Genomic DNA, 16,887 nt, shown 5'->3' with positions numbered 1-16,887 from the left:
TATGAATCTTGCCCACACTTTAAAGTAGTTCCCTGTGTATATTAGAGCATTAAACCTTCTGCTGTTTTATAGCTGAAGTCATTCTATTTGGGGAACCACTTAACTGGCAAATGACTTGCTGTAAGCTGCCTCCCTGGCTCCTGCCAGCGCAGTTATCTTGGCTAAAGACGCATCGTCTCCTAGCCAGTCTAGCGCAGCTAGCAGAACTAAATATAGACCGAGTGCTCTAATGTGCTGGAGGACAAAACTTCCAGCACTGTGAAGAGGTGATCGAGTTTAGATTAAAATTTACTAAGAATTATTTCTTACCTTAGCGTTGTGATATGATTTCTTACCTTGTAAGACTGTTTTAGGCCTTTCCTTGGACTTGTCCTAACAAGAAAGGTAACTCCAGAAGGCCGTGTGAGGGCAAGAAGGGGTTAGGGACACAGCTACTCCAAATGATGCTCTCGGAGGCCGCTGCTGACAGGTCTGCCTTGCTGTTACCTGTTCTGCGAACTCAGGTGATCCTGTGGTGCTGTTTCCTGAGCCGAAAAGGGACTTGCAAAAAAAAAAAAAAAAGGCTGGTATGGCAGGTCACGGGAGCCGTGCTTGAAGCCGTCGGCAGAAGGAATGAGAGCAAGCCCCCTCTAGTTGAGGTTTGGAAACATAAAGCTCTTTGGGCTGGCTTGGCTTCTCATGGCTGTAATGAGATGGAGGCTTTGCCTCTCCCACGTTTATGTGTCTCTCGCGCTTGCGGGAACCCGTGTGAGCTGGGCTGCTCACTGCTGCTGTGGTGCTGCTCTGAACAGAGGAAAACATGGGAAACAGAATTAATGCGTCCCGGTAGGACAAACTCTTGTTTCCTGTTTGGGGGTTATGGAAAACATTTGCTCTCACTTCCTCTGAATTTGGATACCATTGGAGAAGTATTCTTAGAGTGTGTGGCCTTTTATTCAGATTTTTGTTTGGGTGGAGAAGAGAGGGAGTTCAAACTTGTTAGGTGTCGGACTCCAGCCAAGGTGTAGGGTAAGAGGTACTGTCTCATTATCCTTGCCAAAGTGTATCAAGCAATTTCTAGTGTTTTACTCCTGATCTGAGAGAGAGAACAGAGGCAGAAAGTCCTCGGAGCGCTAAATTCAAAGACGAACACTTATTGTACCTGAGGATGACGTTTCTGCAGGAATTCTAAAAAGTGATACCACTGCAAGAACGGCAGCCGCAGCCAGCAGCGAGCGTTTTGTATGGGTGTACTGAACTTCAGCGCCTCAAAGAGCACCAGCCTCAAACTTCTACTCTGCTTGGATTAAAAGAGAGGAAAAGTCACCCCCACCGAAACATAAGGATTCTTTAAAAGAATAAAAATAAAGGTATTGTGCAGTTAATAACTGAGGAACTGGAGAACAAGGTATTTCGAGGAAGCATGTTGGTACTAAAGGATGAATGACCCCGCGACAGCATGGCCTCTTCAGAACTGTAAGCCAAGAGACAAGGCTCCTTTTTGCCGAAGTTTCGGCTTTTCCTTCCTTTCTCTTGAGGACCTTTTTGTGGCTGTGGCAGAACCGGGCCCGAAAGGTTGACCTGCTTCAGCTGCATTTTGCTGACATGGCCGATAGCCCCATGTCGCTGAGCTGAGGGTACTGGGGCGGGGGACACACACACACAGATGGGGGACTGTCAGCAACAGCCTGGCTGAAAGGCTGTTTGTCACAGGTAAACGTGACAGCCCTGCTGACGTACAAACTACAGGAATGACTGGAGCGAGAGGAGCTTGTAAGCATCCTCTTCCTGCAAACCCCTCGGATCTGCGTGGGTCTGACCCAAAGGCACGCGGGTTTTCCCCTCGGTCTGTCTTAACCCTACTCCTGCGGCAGTGGAGCTGTTCCACGTGATCCGCTGGACGGGGACGTGGCAGGACCTTGAATGCGCAGTCAAGGAAACTTCTGCGGCCTTGAGTGCCAGCTCCTCTGGAGCGGGCGGAGTGGGGGCAGCAGGAGCAGCAAATATTTATGGAGAGTCAGAGGAAAGCCTTGAGCAACGATGAGCTGCAGAAGAATGTAAAGGCAAGCAAGATAACAAGGCTGCTGAGCTGGAGCAGACACCAATCCCTGAAGGACGGAGCAACTGGATTTCTGTGACGGCCCTACGTGGCCTCTGCTTCGGACTTGAGGAAGGGTTTGTATGCCTGATGGCTTGTCGGTTTTTCCCAATGGTATCGTTGGGTCTAATAAAAGATATTGCCTCTTCCCGCAAACAGGGCCTCTTATATTCCTCATACGCTGCAAACTTAGTGAAAGGGAGCCTCGGGCTGCCGTGCCCTACACGGGTATCAGGCGTTTGGCAGAGCTCTCTGGAGTCACCCAGCGGATTCTCACAGGCTGGTGGGTGGTTAGTGTAACCTGCCCCCTTAATTAGGGGGAGAGTGGTGACGTGCTGGAAAAACTGCTCTGGTGTAGAAAATGTGTAAATGATGGGTGTCCTGGAGGAGCTGAATCTTGCTGAGGACGGGGTTCGGTTAAGGCTTCAACAGCAATACAGTGGCAGGTGATTTTCCCAGTAGAGTAGAAGTGGGAGAATAAAGTTACAGGACTGGAGCAGACCGGGATTTAACCGAGTGCTGTCTCGGCACGCGCCTTTAGGGTAGGTTGACAAACTGATGTAAAAATCTATATTCTTGCTGTGTGGATTTTGCAAAAATATTCTTGTATTCAAGAACTCAAAACTCATCACCTTTATGAGTGTGCCTTGAGAGCAAGTGGGGCTGGAAGGAGGGGTCATCAAGGAGAGCTGGGTACAAAATCTTCCTCTGATGCATTTCTAGGTGAGTTGTTACCAAAGTCGTTTGCTCAACTCAGACTAGAGCTGGAACTGAAAGGCAGCCAATGCTTTTCTGGACTTTTATGTTGAAGGGTAGCTGAGAGTTGCAAGATCTTATTAGATGGTGAATGAGATTCTTCTGAAAAGTCTTGATGCTGCTCTCAAAACCGCAGCTTTGGTTCTCGCTGGCCTCTCTGCTGGCATACCTTGCCGGCTGCCAGCGTGGCCTGGCATGAAGCTGGCAAGGACAGCCTGCGCGTGGGCAGGTCCTGATGATCCAGATCTGCGTTCGGTGCTCCCTGGTGTGGCTGCTGGCCGCCGCGTTGCTGTCCTTGAGATGCTGTGTAGCTCTGGAAGCTCTTTTAATGATGTTGGGATTTTTTTTTTTTCCTTGTCTTTCCCCATCACCTTGATGGGACCTGTCACGACACGGTGGCAGCTGGTCCGGGGAAGTCCTGGGTGCTGATGGAAGCAGTTAAGCTGCTCGACCGCGTGCCCGGGTTGGTCCCCACCGGGGCGGGCTGGCTGGCTTGTGTTACAGTGGCACGGCTGGGATTCAGGTCGGGGATGTTGTTCTCGCCTGCCCTGCCGCTCGATTTAGACGGGGTGTAGGGTTTCCTGGAGAACGGGCAGGGCTTGGCTGTGCAGAGAGCCTCTCTTTACCCGTGAAAAGCATAAAGGTTAAAGTGTGCTGCCAAAGTTGTGACAACCGCGTAGCTAGGGAACTGGCGTGCTTGATGCTTTGCCAGATATCCCCAGGACAGGCTGTTTTCCAGCTGCAGCCAACGTAGGCTCTGGCTCAAGTTCCTGAATGGGGAGGGAAAAAAAAAAAGAAACCAAACCACAAAACCACCCCAGCCTGAGAAACCTTGGTGGTGGTTGGTTTGCTTCTGTGCTCTGCAGAGACCTGGAGCACCATGCTGCTCATTGGGTATAGGTTTTTTTTAGACCAAGGCATCCGAAATCCTGGTGGGCAGCAGCTATTGCCCTTCAATACTACCAATCTTTCTTGCGAGGGGACTGTTTTCAGCTTATTTCCCTTTGCCCACAAATTAATTTTGTTTTGTAATGGTGCCAAACCGTAGGACGCTCATCCTTCACACACGCCTCCTTTGGAGAACCATTTCTATGGCTCCCCAGCACCGCAGTGCCCGCTCTCAGAGCTTTGCTTCCTCGCCTTGTCCCAAGGCTTCGTGCCCGGACACCAACCCTGACTCTCAGTGAGCGTGTAAGATTGCAAGCGCCCCGGTTAGGCTGGCCGGCTTCCAGGCAGGCACTCCTGCTCTCCTTGGAGAATTTTATTCCAGCTTCCACTGCGCCAACCGGTCCAAGGGGGCTGCAGGGCACGGCTGCGGCGCGTGGGCTCCTGCTCCCCTGCCTTGTGAGTGGATGCGCTCCTTCCACCCGAGGCTTGCCGGGATGGTGCAGAGTTGAAGGCTGGTGGAGCGGTGGCAGCGCGTGCCTGAAGTGACATCGGTGGCCTCCAGGTGCCTGGCAGCCCTCAGCCGGAGGAGGGGAGAGGCAATTCCAAACTGTACGTTGGCGACGACAGTCGGTGGGCAGTCCCCACTGCCCGAGGCACGACATCTAGCCAGTTATTCATGCAGGCGTGCCCTGCGGAGGCTGAGTTGGGGGGACTCCCGCTCACCATGGGAGTGGTGGCTGCCAGGAGTGGGCAGCACAGGTGCCATGGTCCCCGAGAGCTGCGGATGCCAGTGATGCTCCAACCTCTGCACGTACATGACTGCATCGGCACCCCTGGTGTGCCTACTCCTCCGTGACCCCTGTTGGTTCTTATCACGTTCCAGGTCCTGCCCCTGGTCTTGGGAAGAGGGACACTCGACAGCTCAAGCATGGAGCCGGGCTCGCTGAAGCCACACATCTGAGCTGCGAAGGCCAGAGTGGGAGAGCCCAGTGTCTGCTCAGGAGCCTCTGGCTGCGTCCAGCTGAGCAAGTGTTGCTCTTGCGTTGAGGTGGTGGTGGTGGGTGCCTGAGATGCTTCTGCCAACCTACCGCTGCTGAGGGGCTGCTGGTTTTGCTGTCAGGGCTAGCTGGGATCCAGAGGAGGTAGCTCCAGCCATGAGTTTCACTTTCTCCTTAGCTTAAACCTTTCCTGTGAGCTGCCTGCCCGGCAGGGCTGCAAGCCACTGCCGGAGGCTGCAGCCGCGAAGGAGGTGGGAAGGCTCCTTTGTGCAGTGCTGCGATCAAGGCAAGCACTGGCTCGTTCCTCTGCTCTCCAGCCGCCACCTGAGGTGAGAGCAGCATCTCTCCCGCAGGCGAGGCATGTACCGGCCTTGGGCTTGGGCTCCTGCCCGTGGCAGGGGAAGGGCTTGAGGGGGAACCTCCCCACCCCCCCCCCCACCCCCCCCCCCCCCCCCGCACTGCTCGCTGGTGGTCTCCTCTGCAGCAGTAAGAAGGACTCCAGTCCTGCCCGCCCTGCTGCCCGCTTATTGCTGCGCGATGCCCTGGGGCCTTTGTGCTCCCCCCCAGCAGCTGCCCAAGGCCGGGGCAGGCAGGCAGCACCTCTGCGATGGTGGGGATGGCTGTGTCCTCATCCTGGCATGTCTCGCTCTTGATGCTACGTGTGAGCCACAGCTCCTCTGGCAAAGCCTGACCTCAGCCCATGGTACACAGAAGCTGGTGACTCGCTGGGAGCTGGGATTTGACAAGGTGGAGCAGCACCGTCCCTTCCCCTGCCTGGCAGCGTTGCATCCTCCTGGGAGGTGCTGCGGGCAAGGTGACTGCTGCTCCTGGGATGCTGATGCTGCTGCCTGTGTTGGTGGCCTCGGCTCAGCTCAGCTGTGCGTGAGGCCCATGTGGGAGAAGCCGGGCTTGGTGTCTGGCAGGACTTGAGCTCCACGTGGCCGCAGGACGGAGAGCTTGGGAGGAGAGACCTGGCCATCAGCTGGCAGGGACTGAGGCTGGGGGAGCCTGTGGTAATCTCAGCCTCCCTGGGGGTGCCCGGCCTTGGGGAGAGCCCTGCTCCCCCAGCAAGCACCAGCGCTTGGCCCTTTGCTGCCTTGTCCTGCCCAGCTGCTGGCGGAGCCCCACAGAGGAGCAGGGTGCCCGTGCCCGGCTGGGGTAGCGAGGAGTGATGGGGAGCAGGTCCAGGAGGATGCCTGGTGTGGGGCAGCTGCCTGACCCCCAGCAGCCTCTGCCATCTCTTTTTCTCTTGCTGGGAGTTGCTCTCAGTGCTTTATTGCCTGTCACTGAGCTTGGACCTCCCCTGTCCCCTATCCCCCCCCCCCCGAAAAAAAAGGAGCACCAGCTGTGGGTGAGGGGCCAAGCCCTTCCTCCTCCACCCTGTGCTGGTGTTCCTGCTGCCCTGACATGATAAACGGATGTCCTGGGTTTTTGATAGTTGGTATTATTGGAGTGCTTTTGCCTGGCAGCGCTGGCTGGGGAGGGCTGGGTCCAGTTACCAGGGGTTCCTCCTGCAAACCCCCCCCCGCCTGCCTCCGCACCCAGCAGAAACCTGAGCAGCGGGCGGCTGTCTGTGCTCCCTTGGTGAGCAAGGCTTTCCTCACCTTAAGGTTCAAAGATTTAATGTAAACGGGGCTCTGCTGGGTGGGGGACCAGGCGAAAACCTGGCGTAGCCCTTGGGAATCCATTGGCTCCAGGACCCTGCATGGCCGGGCCGTGCCCTTGCCCAGCTCTGCCTGTGGCTTCTGCAGCCCCTGGCACGGTGCAGCCCACGGTCCCCTTCTCCCCAGGGGTTTTCCATGCCCGGGTTCAGCTCTGCACAGTCCCTGAGGCTGTGCCCTGGGGTGCAGCACCCCGGCAGCATGCGCTGCACCTTCAGCAGGGGGTGGCGACGCCCGTGCAGCACCCATGCACAGCCTGACCCCTCCGGGAGCCCCCAGCTCCTTTGTTTTGGGGATCAGGGAAAGAAAACACTTCATTTTGCAGGAAATGAGTTTTTCAACTGGTTCCCAAAGGAGGCTGCAGCCCCTGGCCAGTGCCCGGTTCCCAGCTGCTGTCCCTTCTGCTTCAGGGACCGGCGGCGGTGCCCTCAGGTGCCACATCGCGCTCACAGAGTGCAGGGTCCTTCGGAGCTGCGCTCCCCAAGGGCTGGCACCGGTGGGCAGAGCTGGCCACAGCTCAGCGGCACGGGGGGGGGGGGCTGGCACCGTCACTGGCTGCTCCCGGCCACCGTCCCCATGGGGTGGCCAGTAGCTGCCTTGTGTCACCTGTGGGCGCCTTGGAAGCGCTTGGCCACTTGGACCGTGTCCGGCTCGGCCAGGCCACCCCCATGGGATGTTTATGAGGTGCTGCTGTGGCCGGTGCCAGCCCTCCCTGCGGTGCCGTGCTGGGGCAGGAGGCGGTTCCATCCCCTGCACCGTGTCTGCGCGTCCCCGGCCCGCAGGGGACAGGGAAGAGTGGCGTGTCCTTTGAACGGGCTCCAGCAGTGACAGGTGCTGGGAAAGGCGAAGCGGGATGGCTCCTGCTGCTGTAAAGGATCCTCCTCTGCCCGCACTAATCCGGCTCCGTTACACCAGGCATAGAAGAGGCTGCTCCCTCCAGGCGCTGCCACAGTGCAGATGCTGCCCTCCTGACTGCCCTCTGCACCCGGACCCAGGTAAAGGGGCTGGGGGGGGGGGGGGTGTCTCCCCATGGCCGCCCGCTCGGGGCATGGCGGTGGGGTGTACTGGGGAGACCAGAGCCCCCAGCCCTGGGAGGAACGCCTCCGTCCCCGCGGGCTCCCCGTGCTGAGCTGTGGGACCGCTCGGCCAGAGACTGCTCTGCCACAGCTCCTGTTCCAGTAAGACCAGCAAGCGACTCCCCTCTTACTGGGATGGTTGCTGGCGGGTTTATTCTGGGGCTGGGCTGTCCCAGCCTCTGGACAGTTGTGCAGGCTGTGCAGGGGGGTGTTTTGGGACAGGGTGAGGGGAGGGGGACGGGCAGCGGAGCCCAGAGCAGAGCAGGTATTTGGGGATCGGGTGCTGGGCTGGAGGGGAAGGAGTGGCAGCTCGTGCTGGCAGCCCGCGCAGGTATGCAGGCACCAACAGGTCCCCTTGGTGGGGACCGCTCACGCAGGAGCTGTGGTCACCACCAGGCAGGGGGACGGGCAGTGCTGGCGGCTGCTAGGGCCGGGGGTCCGCGGGGCCCCCGAGCAGAAGACAGGGCTCTGCCTGCGTGGCTGGACCTGCCTGTGCGGTTTGGGGTGGGCAGTGGTGGGGCCGTGCCAGGGGATGCTCACCTCGCCTGATCCCCACCCCACCAGCCTGGGGCCGGAGCCGCCGTCTCCTGTCCCACCGTGGGGGGGGGGGGGGGATATGGCCTTAAATTGGTACCCTGGCTGTGCTGGCTGTTTGCACGCTGGAGGCCCCGTGGCAGCGACAGGTGCCAGCGTCACGCAATCGATCGGTCACTGCCGAGTAGATACCGGGGCACAATGGGATGGTGCAGGGACCGGCAGCCACGTGGGGCCCCCGGCTCGGTGCCACCGGCCGGGCTGCAGGGGCATGGCTCCCGTCTGGGTGGCAGCAGCTCACCCCTCTTCTGCAGAAGCAGAGCTGCTGCCTGCGTCCCACCGTGCCCCTCTGCGGGGCATCGGGTCTGGGGACCCCTCAGCTTCTGTCTTCTCTCCCCTAGGAGCCTCGTCGAACCAGGAGCACCGCAGGGCAGACGCCTCCTGCCTGGAGAGTCCTCATGGAGCAGGGCAGCAGGGCGGGCAGCACGCCCGGCACTGGGGGGGCTGGTGGCACAGCCACCCCCAAAGCAGATGGCAGCACAACCCAGCCGGTCCCAGAAGCTCTGCGGGCTGCCCAGCCCCAAGGGAGGAAGGCAGCACCCACGGAGGGGACGGTGCCGGCTGCCACCGGGGCGCAGGATGAAGGGAAGGATGAGCCTGGGCAGGAGAAGGCTCTGGCTGCCGCTGCGGCTCAGGATGGGGGACAGGCAGAGCCTGGGAAGGAGAAGGCTGCGGGAGAGGCCAGAGGAGCGAAGGCAGAGCCAGCGGGGGAGACGGCCCCGACCGCTCCAGAGCCCGGGGATGGAAGGAAGGCAGCGCCGGCAGAGGAGGCTTCAGCTGCGCAGCACAATGGAGGGCAGGCAGCATCTTCAGAGGAGAAGGTGCTGGCTGCTGCCAAGGCTCAGGATGGAGGGAAAGATGAGCCTGGGAAGGAGAAGGCTCCAGCTGCAGGAGAGCCTGAAGGAGGGCAGGCAGCACGCAAGGAAGGGAAGGGCCGGGCTGTAGTAGAGGCCCAGGACGGAGGGAAGGACAAGCCCAAGAAGGGGCAAGCCTCTGGTGGGTTAGAGGCTGAGTGTGGTGGGAAAGCAGAGCCCATGGAGGAGAAGGCTCTGGCTGCAGCAGAGTCTGAAGGAGGGAAGGCAAAACCTGCAGAGGAGACAGCCTTGGCTGCAGCACAGGCTCGGGGTGGAGGCAAAGAAGAGCCTGCAAAGGAGAAAACTACGACTGCTGCAAAGGAGAAGGTCCCGGCTGCTACAAAAGCTCAGGATGGAGGGAAGAAAGCTGCAAAGGCAGAGAAAACCCTAGCTGATAAAAAGCCTGTAAAGGAGAAGGCTCCAGCTGCTGTAAAGGCTCAGGATGGAGAGAATAAAGTGGCAAAGGCAGAAAAAGCTCCAGCTGCAAAAAAGGCTCAAGATGGAGGCAAAGAGGAGCCTGTAAAGGAGAAAGCCGCAGCTTCTGCAAAGGAGAAGGCCCCAGCTGCTGCGAAGGCTCAGGATGGAGAGAAGGCAGCAGCAAAGGCTGAGAAAACGCCAGTTGCAAAGAAGTCTCAAGGTGGAAGCAAAGAAGAGCCTGCAAAGGAGAAGGCCCCAACTGCTGCAAAGGTGCAGGATGGAGGGAAGAAAGCTGCAAATGCTGAGAAAACGCCAGCTGCAAAGAAGCCTCAAGATGGAAGCAAAGAGCCTGCAAAGGAGAAAGCCCCGACTGCTGCAAAGATGCAGGATGGAGGGAAGAAAGCTGCAAAGGTGGAACCCCCCCCAGCTGCAGCAGAGGCTGGGCATGGAGGCAAGGAGCCCGCAGAGGTGGCGGCTGTGCCTGCTGCGAAGGCTCAGGGTGAAGGGGAGAAAGCAGCAATGGCGAAGGAGGCGGACAAGCAGCAGCAGCCGAGGGGCCCCAGGCTCCAGCGCCCGGCTCTGCTGCAGAGCCTGAGCTGCCCAGCCGCCTGCCAAAGGTACCCGCACCCTCCTGGGATGGGGTCCCCTCCCCTCGCTGCTCCCCGAGGAGCCCGGGGTCCCTCTGGGCAGAGGTGGGCGCCGGTCTCGGGGGGTGGGGGCTGCTGGCTGGGCTCTGCTCATCTCCTGCTCCTGCTTCCAGGGAGGAGCAGCCCTGGGTGGAGGCAGCGGTGATGGAGATGATACCGGAGGAGGTCATGGTGGCAGAGCTGAGAGAGGGTCCGGCAGAGCCTCGCCCTGCCCCGCGAGCCCTGGGGGACCTGCAGCCCCCAGAGCCCCCCATCCCCATGGGGAGCCCTGGCACCCCACGGGAGAGGACATTGCCCAGTGCCACAGGGCAGCCCACGGATCCTACTGGGGCCACAGAGCAGCCTGGCCCCGGGGGGCAACCCTCCTCGACGGAGGCAGAGCCACCCCCCAGCCCCTACCTCACCCCCGATTTTGGGAAGGAAGACCCTTTCGAGATACTGGGTAAGGCTGTGTGCTGCCTGCCTTGTCCTCGCACCCTGGGACCCTCTGTGGGGCGGCAGCCCAGGGTTCCCCTGCAGCCCTGCCTGCACTGCCCTCCCATGCTGCCGGCTCATGCTCTTGGCTTGTCGCCTGCCCGGTGGCCTTCGAGCTCCTGTTTCCACTGTAAACAGGGCTAAATGTGTCGTGTCCCCTCCCCAGGCTCCTCCGGCCACAGCCTGGCACGGTCCCCGTGGCCGGGGCTGCCCGGGAGGAAGAGGAGCCTGGGGAGTGACAGCCGCTGCCTGGCCGGTGGCAGGGGACAGCGTGTCCCTGTGTCCTGCACCGCTGCCCTTGCGGGGATGGCAGGGCTTGGGGGGCTGTGCCCAGCCTGGGGGCAGCGGGTGCTCGTGGGGCTCCCTGTGAGGCTGGCTCCTGCCCTCGTGTGGGGAAGGGTGGCCGGGGACCGGGTGCGTGGGGTGCACCGTGCGTGGGGTCTGTCCTAGGAGGGCGAACAGGACGCAGTGGGGTGGAGGGGTGGTGGCCTGGAGGGGGTGACACACAGCAGCGTGGCCTGGAGAGGGCGAGCGTGACACGCGGGATGGTGGGATCCTGCGAGGGGCCATGCAGCGGGGTGGGTGCCGTGCAGCAGGGTGCCGTGCAGCAGGGTGCCATGCAGCAGGGCGATGCTGTGGGCAGTGGCGAGGGACCCGTCGGGGGATGCTGCATCCTCTGGTGCAGCAGGCAGCCAGGAGATCCTGATTAGCAGCCAGGTACCTCAGTACCTGGCCGCATCCTGCACCCACAGGCTTGGCTGGGCCGCGCCACTGGGTGCCTGCCTTCACCCTGCACCGGGGTGCACTCCCAGCCTGGGGCACCCCGGGGTGCCCAGTGGTGGGGTCTCCCAGCCGGGCGGTTCCCCTTCTCACCCCAGCCCTCCTCTCTGGGCAGATGACGTCCCTCCACCGCCGGCGCCCTTCGCGCACCGTATAGTCACCCTGCGGTCTGCCAGCGTCAGCTCCCAGTTCAGTCTCAGCTCCAAGGAGATCCTGGGAGGGTAAGGAGGGGCCCCGGGAGGGCGCGGGACACCTGGCTTTCCCCCAGCGCGGCCCCGAGCTGCCGTCCAGCCTTGGGCAATGGTCCCGGGTCAATGGGACTTTTCTTGCCACGATGGGTTGGTGCCTCGGGCAGGATGGGTGCGGAGGGGAGCATGGGGCAGCACCCCAGAGCAGCGTGGGGGCTCCAGCAGCCTGGGCAGCTGATGGCATTGGCATCTCTCCCTCCCTCCCCAGGGGCAAATTCGGTGAAGTCCACACGTGCACAGAAAAGCAGACGGGGCTCAAGCTGGCGGCCAAAGTGATCCGGAAGCACGGTGCCAAGGACAAGGTCTGGCTGATGCCGGGGTGGGGGGCTCCTCCTGGCCACGGTGCCACCGGCAAGCGGCATCGCTAAGGTGGTGGGTGGCGGTGTCATGCCCGGTGTGTCCCCGGTGCTGTGACACAGCCTGTCCCCGTGCCGGTGGCTCGGCTAGGGCTGACACCCTGCACTGCCATGGGGCTCATTCTGCAGGAGATGGTGCTGCTGGAGATCGACGTGATGAACCAGCTGAACCACCACAACCTCGTCCAGCTCTACGATGCCATCGAGACCCCCCGGGAGATCATCCTCTTCATGGAGTTGTGAGTGCCAGGGTAGTGCCGCGTGGGGCCTGATGCCTGGGTGAGGGGCACCGAGGCAGGGGGTGCTGTAGCGATGGAGCGGATGTGCCAGCCCCTCGCCAAGCAGAAGGGGTTGGCCCCAGGGAAAGTCCCTCACCTCACCCATCCCCTCTCGGGCACCTCCTCATCTCACGCTGGGCTCGGAGGCAGCCCCGGCTCTGCCTGGCCAGGACAGCATCTCCTTCTATGGAGGCTGCGCTGAGGATGGAGATGACCCAAGTCCTTCCCAGCTCCTTTTCCTCTTGCCCGCTTGCTCCAGGGAGGATGGGGCTGTGCTGCGGCTCTTCTGCTCTACAAACCCTGGGGGAGCTGGGGTGTTTTGGGGTAACCCCCCCCTGTGCCTGCCTTGAGGGGGGTGTCTAATCCCAGCACACATGCATCCCACCGTGGCTCTGCTCAGCTTCTACACCAACATCTCCACGGTGGGGCTGGGCTGAGGGTCCCCAGAGCAGCTCTGGGGCTTCACAGGAGGGTGGCATGGGGCAGGGAGCCCCGGGTGACCCTGCGGTCCGTCCCCACGCAGTGTGGAGGGCGGCGAGCTCTTCGAGCGGATCGTCGATGACGACTATCACCTGACAGAGGTAGACTGCATGGTGTTCGTCCGGCAGATCTGCGAGGGCATCCGCTTCATGCACCACATGCGCGTCCTCCACCTCGACCTCAAGGTGCGGGGCCGGGAGTGGCGGCAAGGGCCGGCTGCTGCTTGCGGGGCGGGGGAACGCCGGGGTGTGGGGGGGGCAGCAGGTATTTGCAGCCACCAAAGTGGGGAGCGCTGCATGCTGACCTGAGCCCTGCCGTGCTCGTGAGGGCAGCGTGTCCCCGACACCGGCCAGCCATGGGAGGGATGCCTGCAAGTCACTATCACTCCGGTGTGGGTCAGCCACAGGACCCGTGGGCTGCCAGACCCACGCGCTGGGGACATCCCCCGTCGGCGGTGGGGCAATGGTTTCCCTGTCCCCACAGCCCGAGAACATCCTCTGCGTCGCTGCCACTGGGCACATGGTGAAGATCATCGACTTTGGCCTGGCTCGAAGGTGCTGTCTTCCCCCCTCGACTCCGTCCCTCCTCCCTGTCCCCCTTCCACCCTTTGACCCCGCACGCCCTCAGGGTGCTGGGAGCCCTGGGACCCGCTCTGGGCTGTGGCTTTGGCCATGGCTCTGGCCCCAGCTCTCCCTGGCTGGCACGGGAGGGTTGGGGAGGGCAGCACCTGCTGGGAGGGGGACAGTGGTTTGGGGGAGCAGCCTGTCTCCCTCCTGCTGACTTGCCCCCCCCCTGGCTGCAGGTACAACCCCCAGGAGAAGCTGAAGGTGAACTTTGGCACCCCCGAATTCCTCTCTCCCGAGGTGGTCAACTACGAGCAGGTCTCCTACTCCACGGACATGTGGAGCATGGGCGTCATCACCTACATGCTGTACGTCAGGGCTGCGCGGGGCCACAGCCAGCGCCGTGCTGGGGCAGAGCCCCCCCTGGGCACTGAGCCGTCGCCAAGCCGCACATGTGCCCCAGGCACCCAGATGCTTGGTGGGCTGGTGGAGGGTGCTGGACGGGGAGATGGGCAGGTGGGGCTGGGGGCCGGGGGGGGGGGCCACGAGTGGGGTCAGGGAGTGTCTGTGCCCACGCGTGCAGGCAGGAGCGCAGCATGGTCCCAGCAGCCGCACGCTGCCTCCCTTCTCGGGGCTGCCCCGCCTTGCTCCCCAGGGCAGCCCCAGCCAGATTGGCTCCATTCCAGGGGGGTTTTGGAGGTGCCGCAGCCCGAGGGCACCCGGCTCCTCACCCCTCTGCACCCCCAGGCTCAGCGGCCTCTCCCCCTTCTTGGGTGACAATGACACCGAGACGCTCAACAACGTCCTGGCTGCCAACTGGTACTTCGACGAGGAGACCTTCGAGAGCGTCTCTGACGAGGCCAAGGACTTTGTCTCAAACCTCATCATCAAGCAGAAGAGGTGCGAGGCCGGCAGTGGCCGTGGGGGTCCTGGGGTGGACGTCCCCAGAGCTGCATGCCCAGCCCTTGGGTACCACGCACTGCCCTCTACACCGGGACCAGCAGCATCCCCTGATGTCCTGTGCCAAATGAGCCTCACAGGGCCCTGGTCTGGCTGCTGGCTGTCCCCAGCAGAGCCCCGTGTCCCTCCAGGGTCTCCTGCCCCAAGCAGGACATGCTACTTGGGGTCCTGCCCAGCCCCACTGGTCCCTGGGCACATCCCTCTGGCTGATTCTTCCCCTGCAGGTTTCTGGGGTTTTGGGGCTCTTGGGCGGCTGGAGAAGGGGGTGGCTGGGGCAGAGGGGCTCGAGCAGGGGTGACCTGGGCTCCTCTCACCCCCAGCGCCCGGATGAGCGCCGGCCAGTGCCTGCAGCATCCCTGGCTCAACAACCTGGCAGAAAAGGCCAAGCGCTGCAACCGCCGGCTCAAGTCCCAGGTGCTGCTAAAGAAATACGTCATGCGGCGGCGCTGGAAGGTGCGTGGGGTGCGGGGCTGGCTCAGGGAGGAGGGTCAATGCCGTCTGGGGGAGCTGGCAGGGGGGCTGGCAGCCGCTGCCCATCCTGGCAGATGGCATCTGGGACGTGGAGGATGGCTCTGTCTCACTGTGCTGCTGGCAGCTGGGACACAAGAGCTGGGGACCCCTGAGCCTGGAGGAAGGGCTCCCCAGCACCAGGGTTCTTGCGTGGGTGCCCCCGAGGTGGGACCCCCGTCAAGCATAGGTCCCTGTGTGGTGGCCTCCCCTGAGCCAATCCCAAGAGCACCTTTTAGGGGCAGGAGTGGTGTCAGGACAGTGTAGGGGATGATCCCCAGCATCAGCCCTGCACCTCCCCCTGCCCTGTGCTCCCCTCCCGTGCAGCCTGGCCCCCTGCCCGGGCGGCTGCCTGCTCCCCAGCCCAGCTCCTCACCAGCCCTGGGAGCGGGGTCTGGCTCAGCCTCCGGAGTCACAGCCCTCCCGGTAGGATGAGCATCTCTCCTCTTCCCCTTTACAGAAAAACTTCATCGGGGTGTGTGCCGCCAACCGCTTCAAGAAGATCACCAGCTCAGGGTCACTGACGGCGCTGGATGTCTGAGCGGGGGCTCCCGAGGGGAGCCTGAGCCACGTGTCAGTCAAGGCCAGAGAGAAACCACTTGAGAGGGTCCCATGTCAGTCTTGCTTCTGGAAGGCAGCAGGACCTCGCTGGGGTGGGCCCCTGCCCACCTCCCACCGTGGGGTCCAGGGGCTGGAGCCACGCAGCCCCCTCCCTGCCCATGCTGCTGCCAGATGGCTGCTCTGGACCCTGCGCCACTGCGGTGTGCGCTGCACCCCTGCTCTGTGCCCCACGCCACCGCCACCACGGGTGCTGCTCTGCTGCGTCCCCTGGGGCTGCGCCCTGCCTCGGCACCCAGCGGCTGCAGGGACTGCACAGGGGCCAGGACCCCACCAGGATCCTTGCCTGCACCCGCCGCTGCGGAGCCCCTCTGCTGAGCTCGTCCCACCCCGGGTGGCATTGCTGCACCGGGGACCTGCTGCTGGGGATGCCGGCAGCGCCCTCCTGGGCTCCCGGGGCTCCAGCCCTCCCCATTCCCATTGAGCCAATTCTCCCATCTGGATTTCCTCGGACTGCGAGGCTCCTCCTGAGCGGTGGTTTCCGATCTCATCCCTGGCCCAGCTGCGCGATGCTCGACCCACAGCATCTCTGTTCTGCTCGCGCTTACTTCCCATGGCCTTGGAGGAGAAAGGCTGGCCCGGCATGAGCCCCGCTGCCTGGGCCGCCCTGCACGCTTGCCGCTACCTTGGACCCAAGACTTGCGTGCTCTGCCTTGTAAATGCTGTAGCTCTGCCCTGCCTTCGCTGTCACTGGACCCTGAGCTGCCCAACCTCCCTTCCCAGCACTGTGGCTCGGCCTGGGGATGCTGGAAGGCAGGCGTGGACCCCCAACCCTGGCGCTTTGGCACTGGAGCCGAGGCCGAAGCGCTTCCTCCCTGGCTGGCCGGGCGCGCAGGAGTGGAGCTGGCCTCAAGCTGCTGCTCGCACAGGAAGGGAGGAAGCGGCGAGTATGCTTCCAGCAGCATCCCCAGCTGGGAGCCAGCGAGGGAAGAAGGAGGCTTTGTGTTCCTCCTGCCCTCCCTGCCCTTCAGCTCTGCCAGCGGGGGAAAAACACAACCTCTGCTTCACCCGTCCCCGCCAGATCAAGATGAGCGAGGCGTCCTAATGTAGAGCAGCTGGACCGCGCTCCCCCGCTCCCGCGAGCATCGCTCCAGCCCCGACCACCAACACACAGGAACTGCCGGTCGGCGGCTGCGGCCGCCAGCTCACCCCACCATGTGCGGGGGCTCCCCAGGACCTGCTGGGCTGTGGGAGGCGGGTGCTGCCCCCACTCCTCTGCCTTGCCCTGACCCCCTTCCCCTCTGCCTGTGCCCCTCGGGGATCCCTGGTGCTGCCGAAGGATGGGCATCCCTGGGCTTCGCAGCTTCCAGCCTTGTCTGCTGTGGGAGTGGATGGAGGGCTGGTGGGGGGGGGTCCCAGGCTCCCTCTGCCCTCCCCTTTGGCTTTCGCTGTGGCCGAGCCCCCCCGGAGCCAGGGCTGTGTGTTTGCTCCGGGGCCACCTGTGCCCTCTGCGCCTGCTGGAAAAACCCTGGGGAGAGACGGGGGGAGGCACTGGCCCCCCAGCCGCACCAGCTGTAGCAGGTGAAGGGGCTTCGGGCTCGTCCCCGCCGGGCAGGGGACATGGCTTGCGGGGCCCTGCCCAATGCCGGAGTCCTGCCTAGCTCTTGCCTTCTTGTAAATAAATGTACAGGTCTGCCCGCAGCCCGCGCCTGCCC

The 16,887-nt window shown here is 62.4% G+C and overlaps 1 protein-coding gene across 1 annotated transcript; it reads left to right on the top strand.

The window, feature by feature from the left end:
* The first annotated feature begins 7,137 nt into the window (after positions 1-7,137).
* Positions 7,138-16,873, top strand: MYLK2 (myosin light chain kinase 2). Its single transcript, XM_076351994.1, has 13 exons — positions 7,138-7,211; positions 7,296-7,375; positions 8,392-9,938; positions 10,082-10,410; positions 11,338-11,443; positions 11,679-11,772; positions 11,956-12,065; positions 12,628-12,769; positions 13,068-13,138; positions 13,387-13,515; positions 13,895-14,047; positions 14,428-14,560; positions 15,075-16,873. The coding sequence occupies exons 3-13, from the start codon at positions 8,449-8,451 to the stop codon at positions 15,153-15,155; spliced, it is 2,838 nt and encodes a 945-aa protein (XP_076208109.1). The 5' UTR covers positions 7,138-7,211; positions 7,296-7,375; positions 8,392-8,448; the 3' UTR covers positions 15,156-16,873.
* Positions 16,874-16,887: the final 14 nt, after the last annotated feature.

Source organism: Aptenodytes patagonicus, chromosome 14 (assembly GCF_965638725.1).
Source record: "Aptenodytes patagonicus chromosome 14, bAptPat1.pri.cur, whole genome shotgun sequence".
In the NCBI taxonomy this organism is placed as follows: domain Eukaryota; kingdom Metazoa; phylum Chordata; class Aves; order Sphenisciformes; family Spheniscidae; genus Aptenodytes; species Aptenodytes patagonicus.
This window is presented reverse-complemented; position numbering and strand designations above follow the sequence as displayed.

Bases quoted from the DNA above. Each gene is read 5' to 3' on its own strand.
- MYLK2 (XM_076351994.1), top strand. From the start codon at position 8,449: ATGGAGCAGGGCAGCAGGGCGGGCAGCACGCCCGGCACTGGGGGGGCT. The intron at 9,939-10,081 runs GTACCCGCACCC...TCCTGCTTCCAG, and splicing joins TGCCCAGCCGCCTGCCAAAG to GGAGGAGCAGCCCTGGGTGG. The intron at 11,444-11,678 runs GTAAGGAGGGGC...CTCCCTCCCCAG, and splicing joins TCCAAGGAGATCCTGGGAGG to GGGCAAATTCGGTGAAGTCC.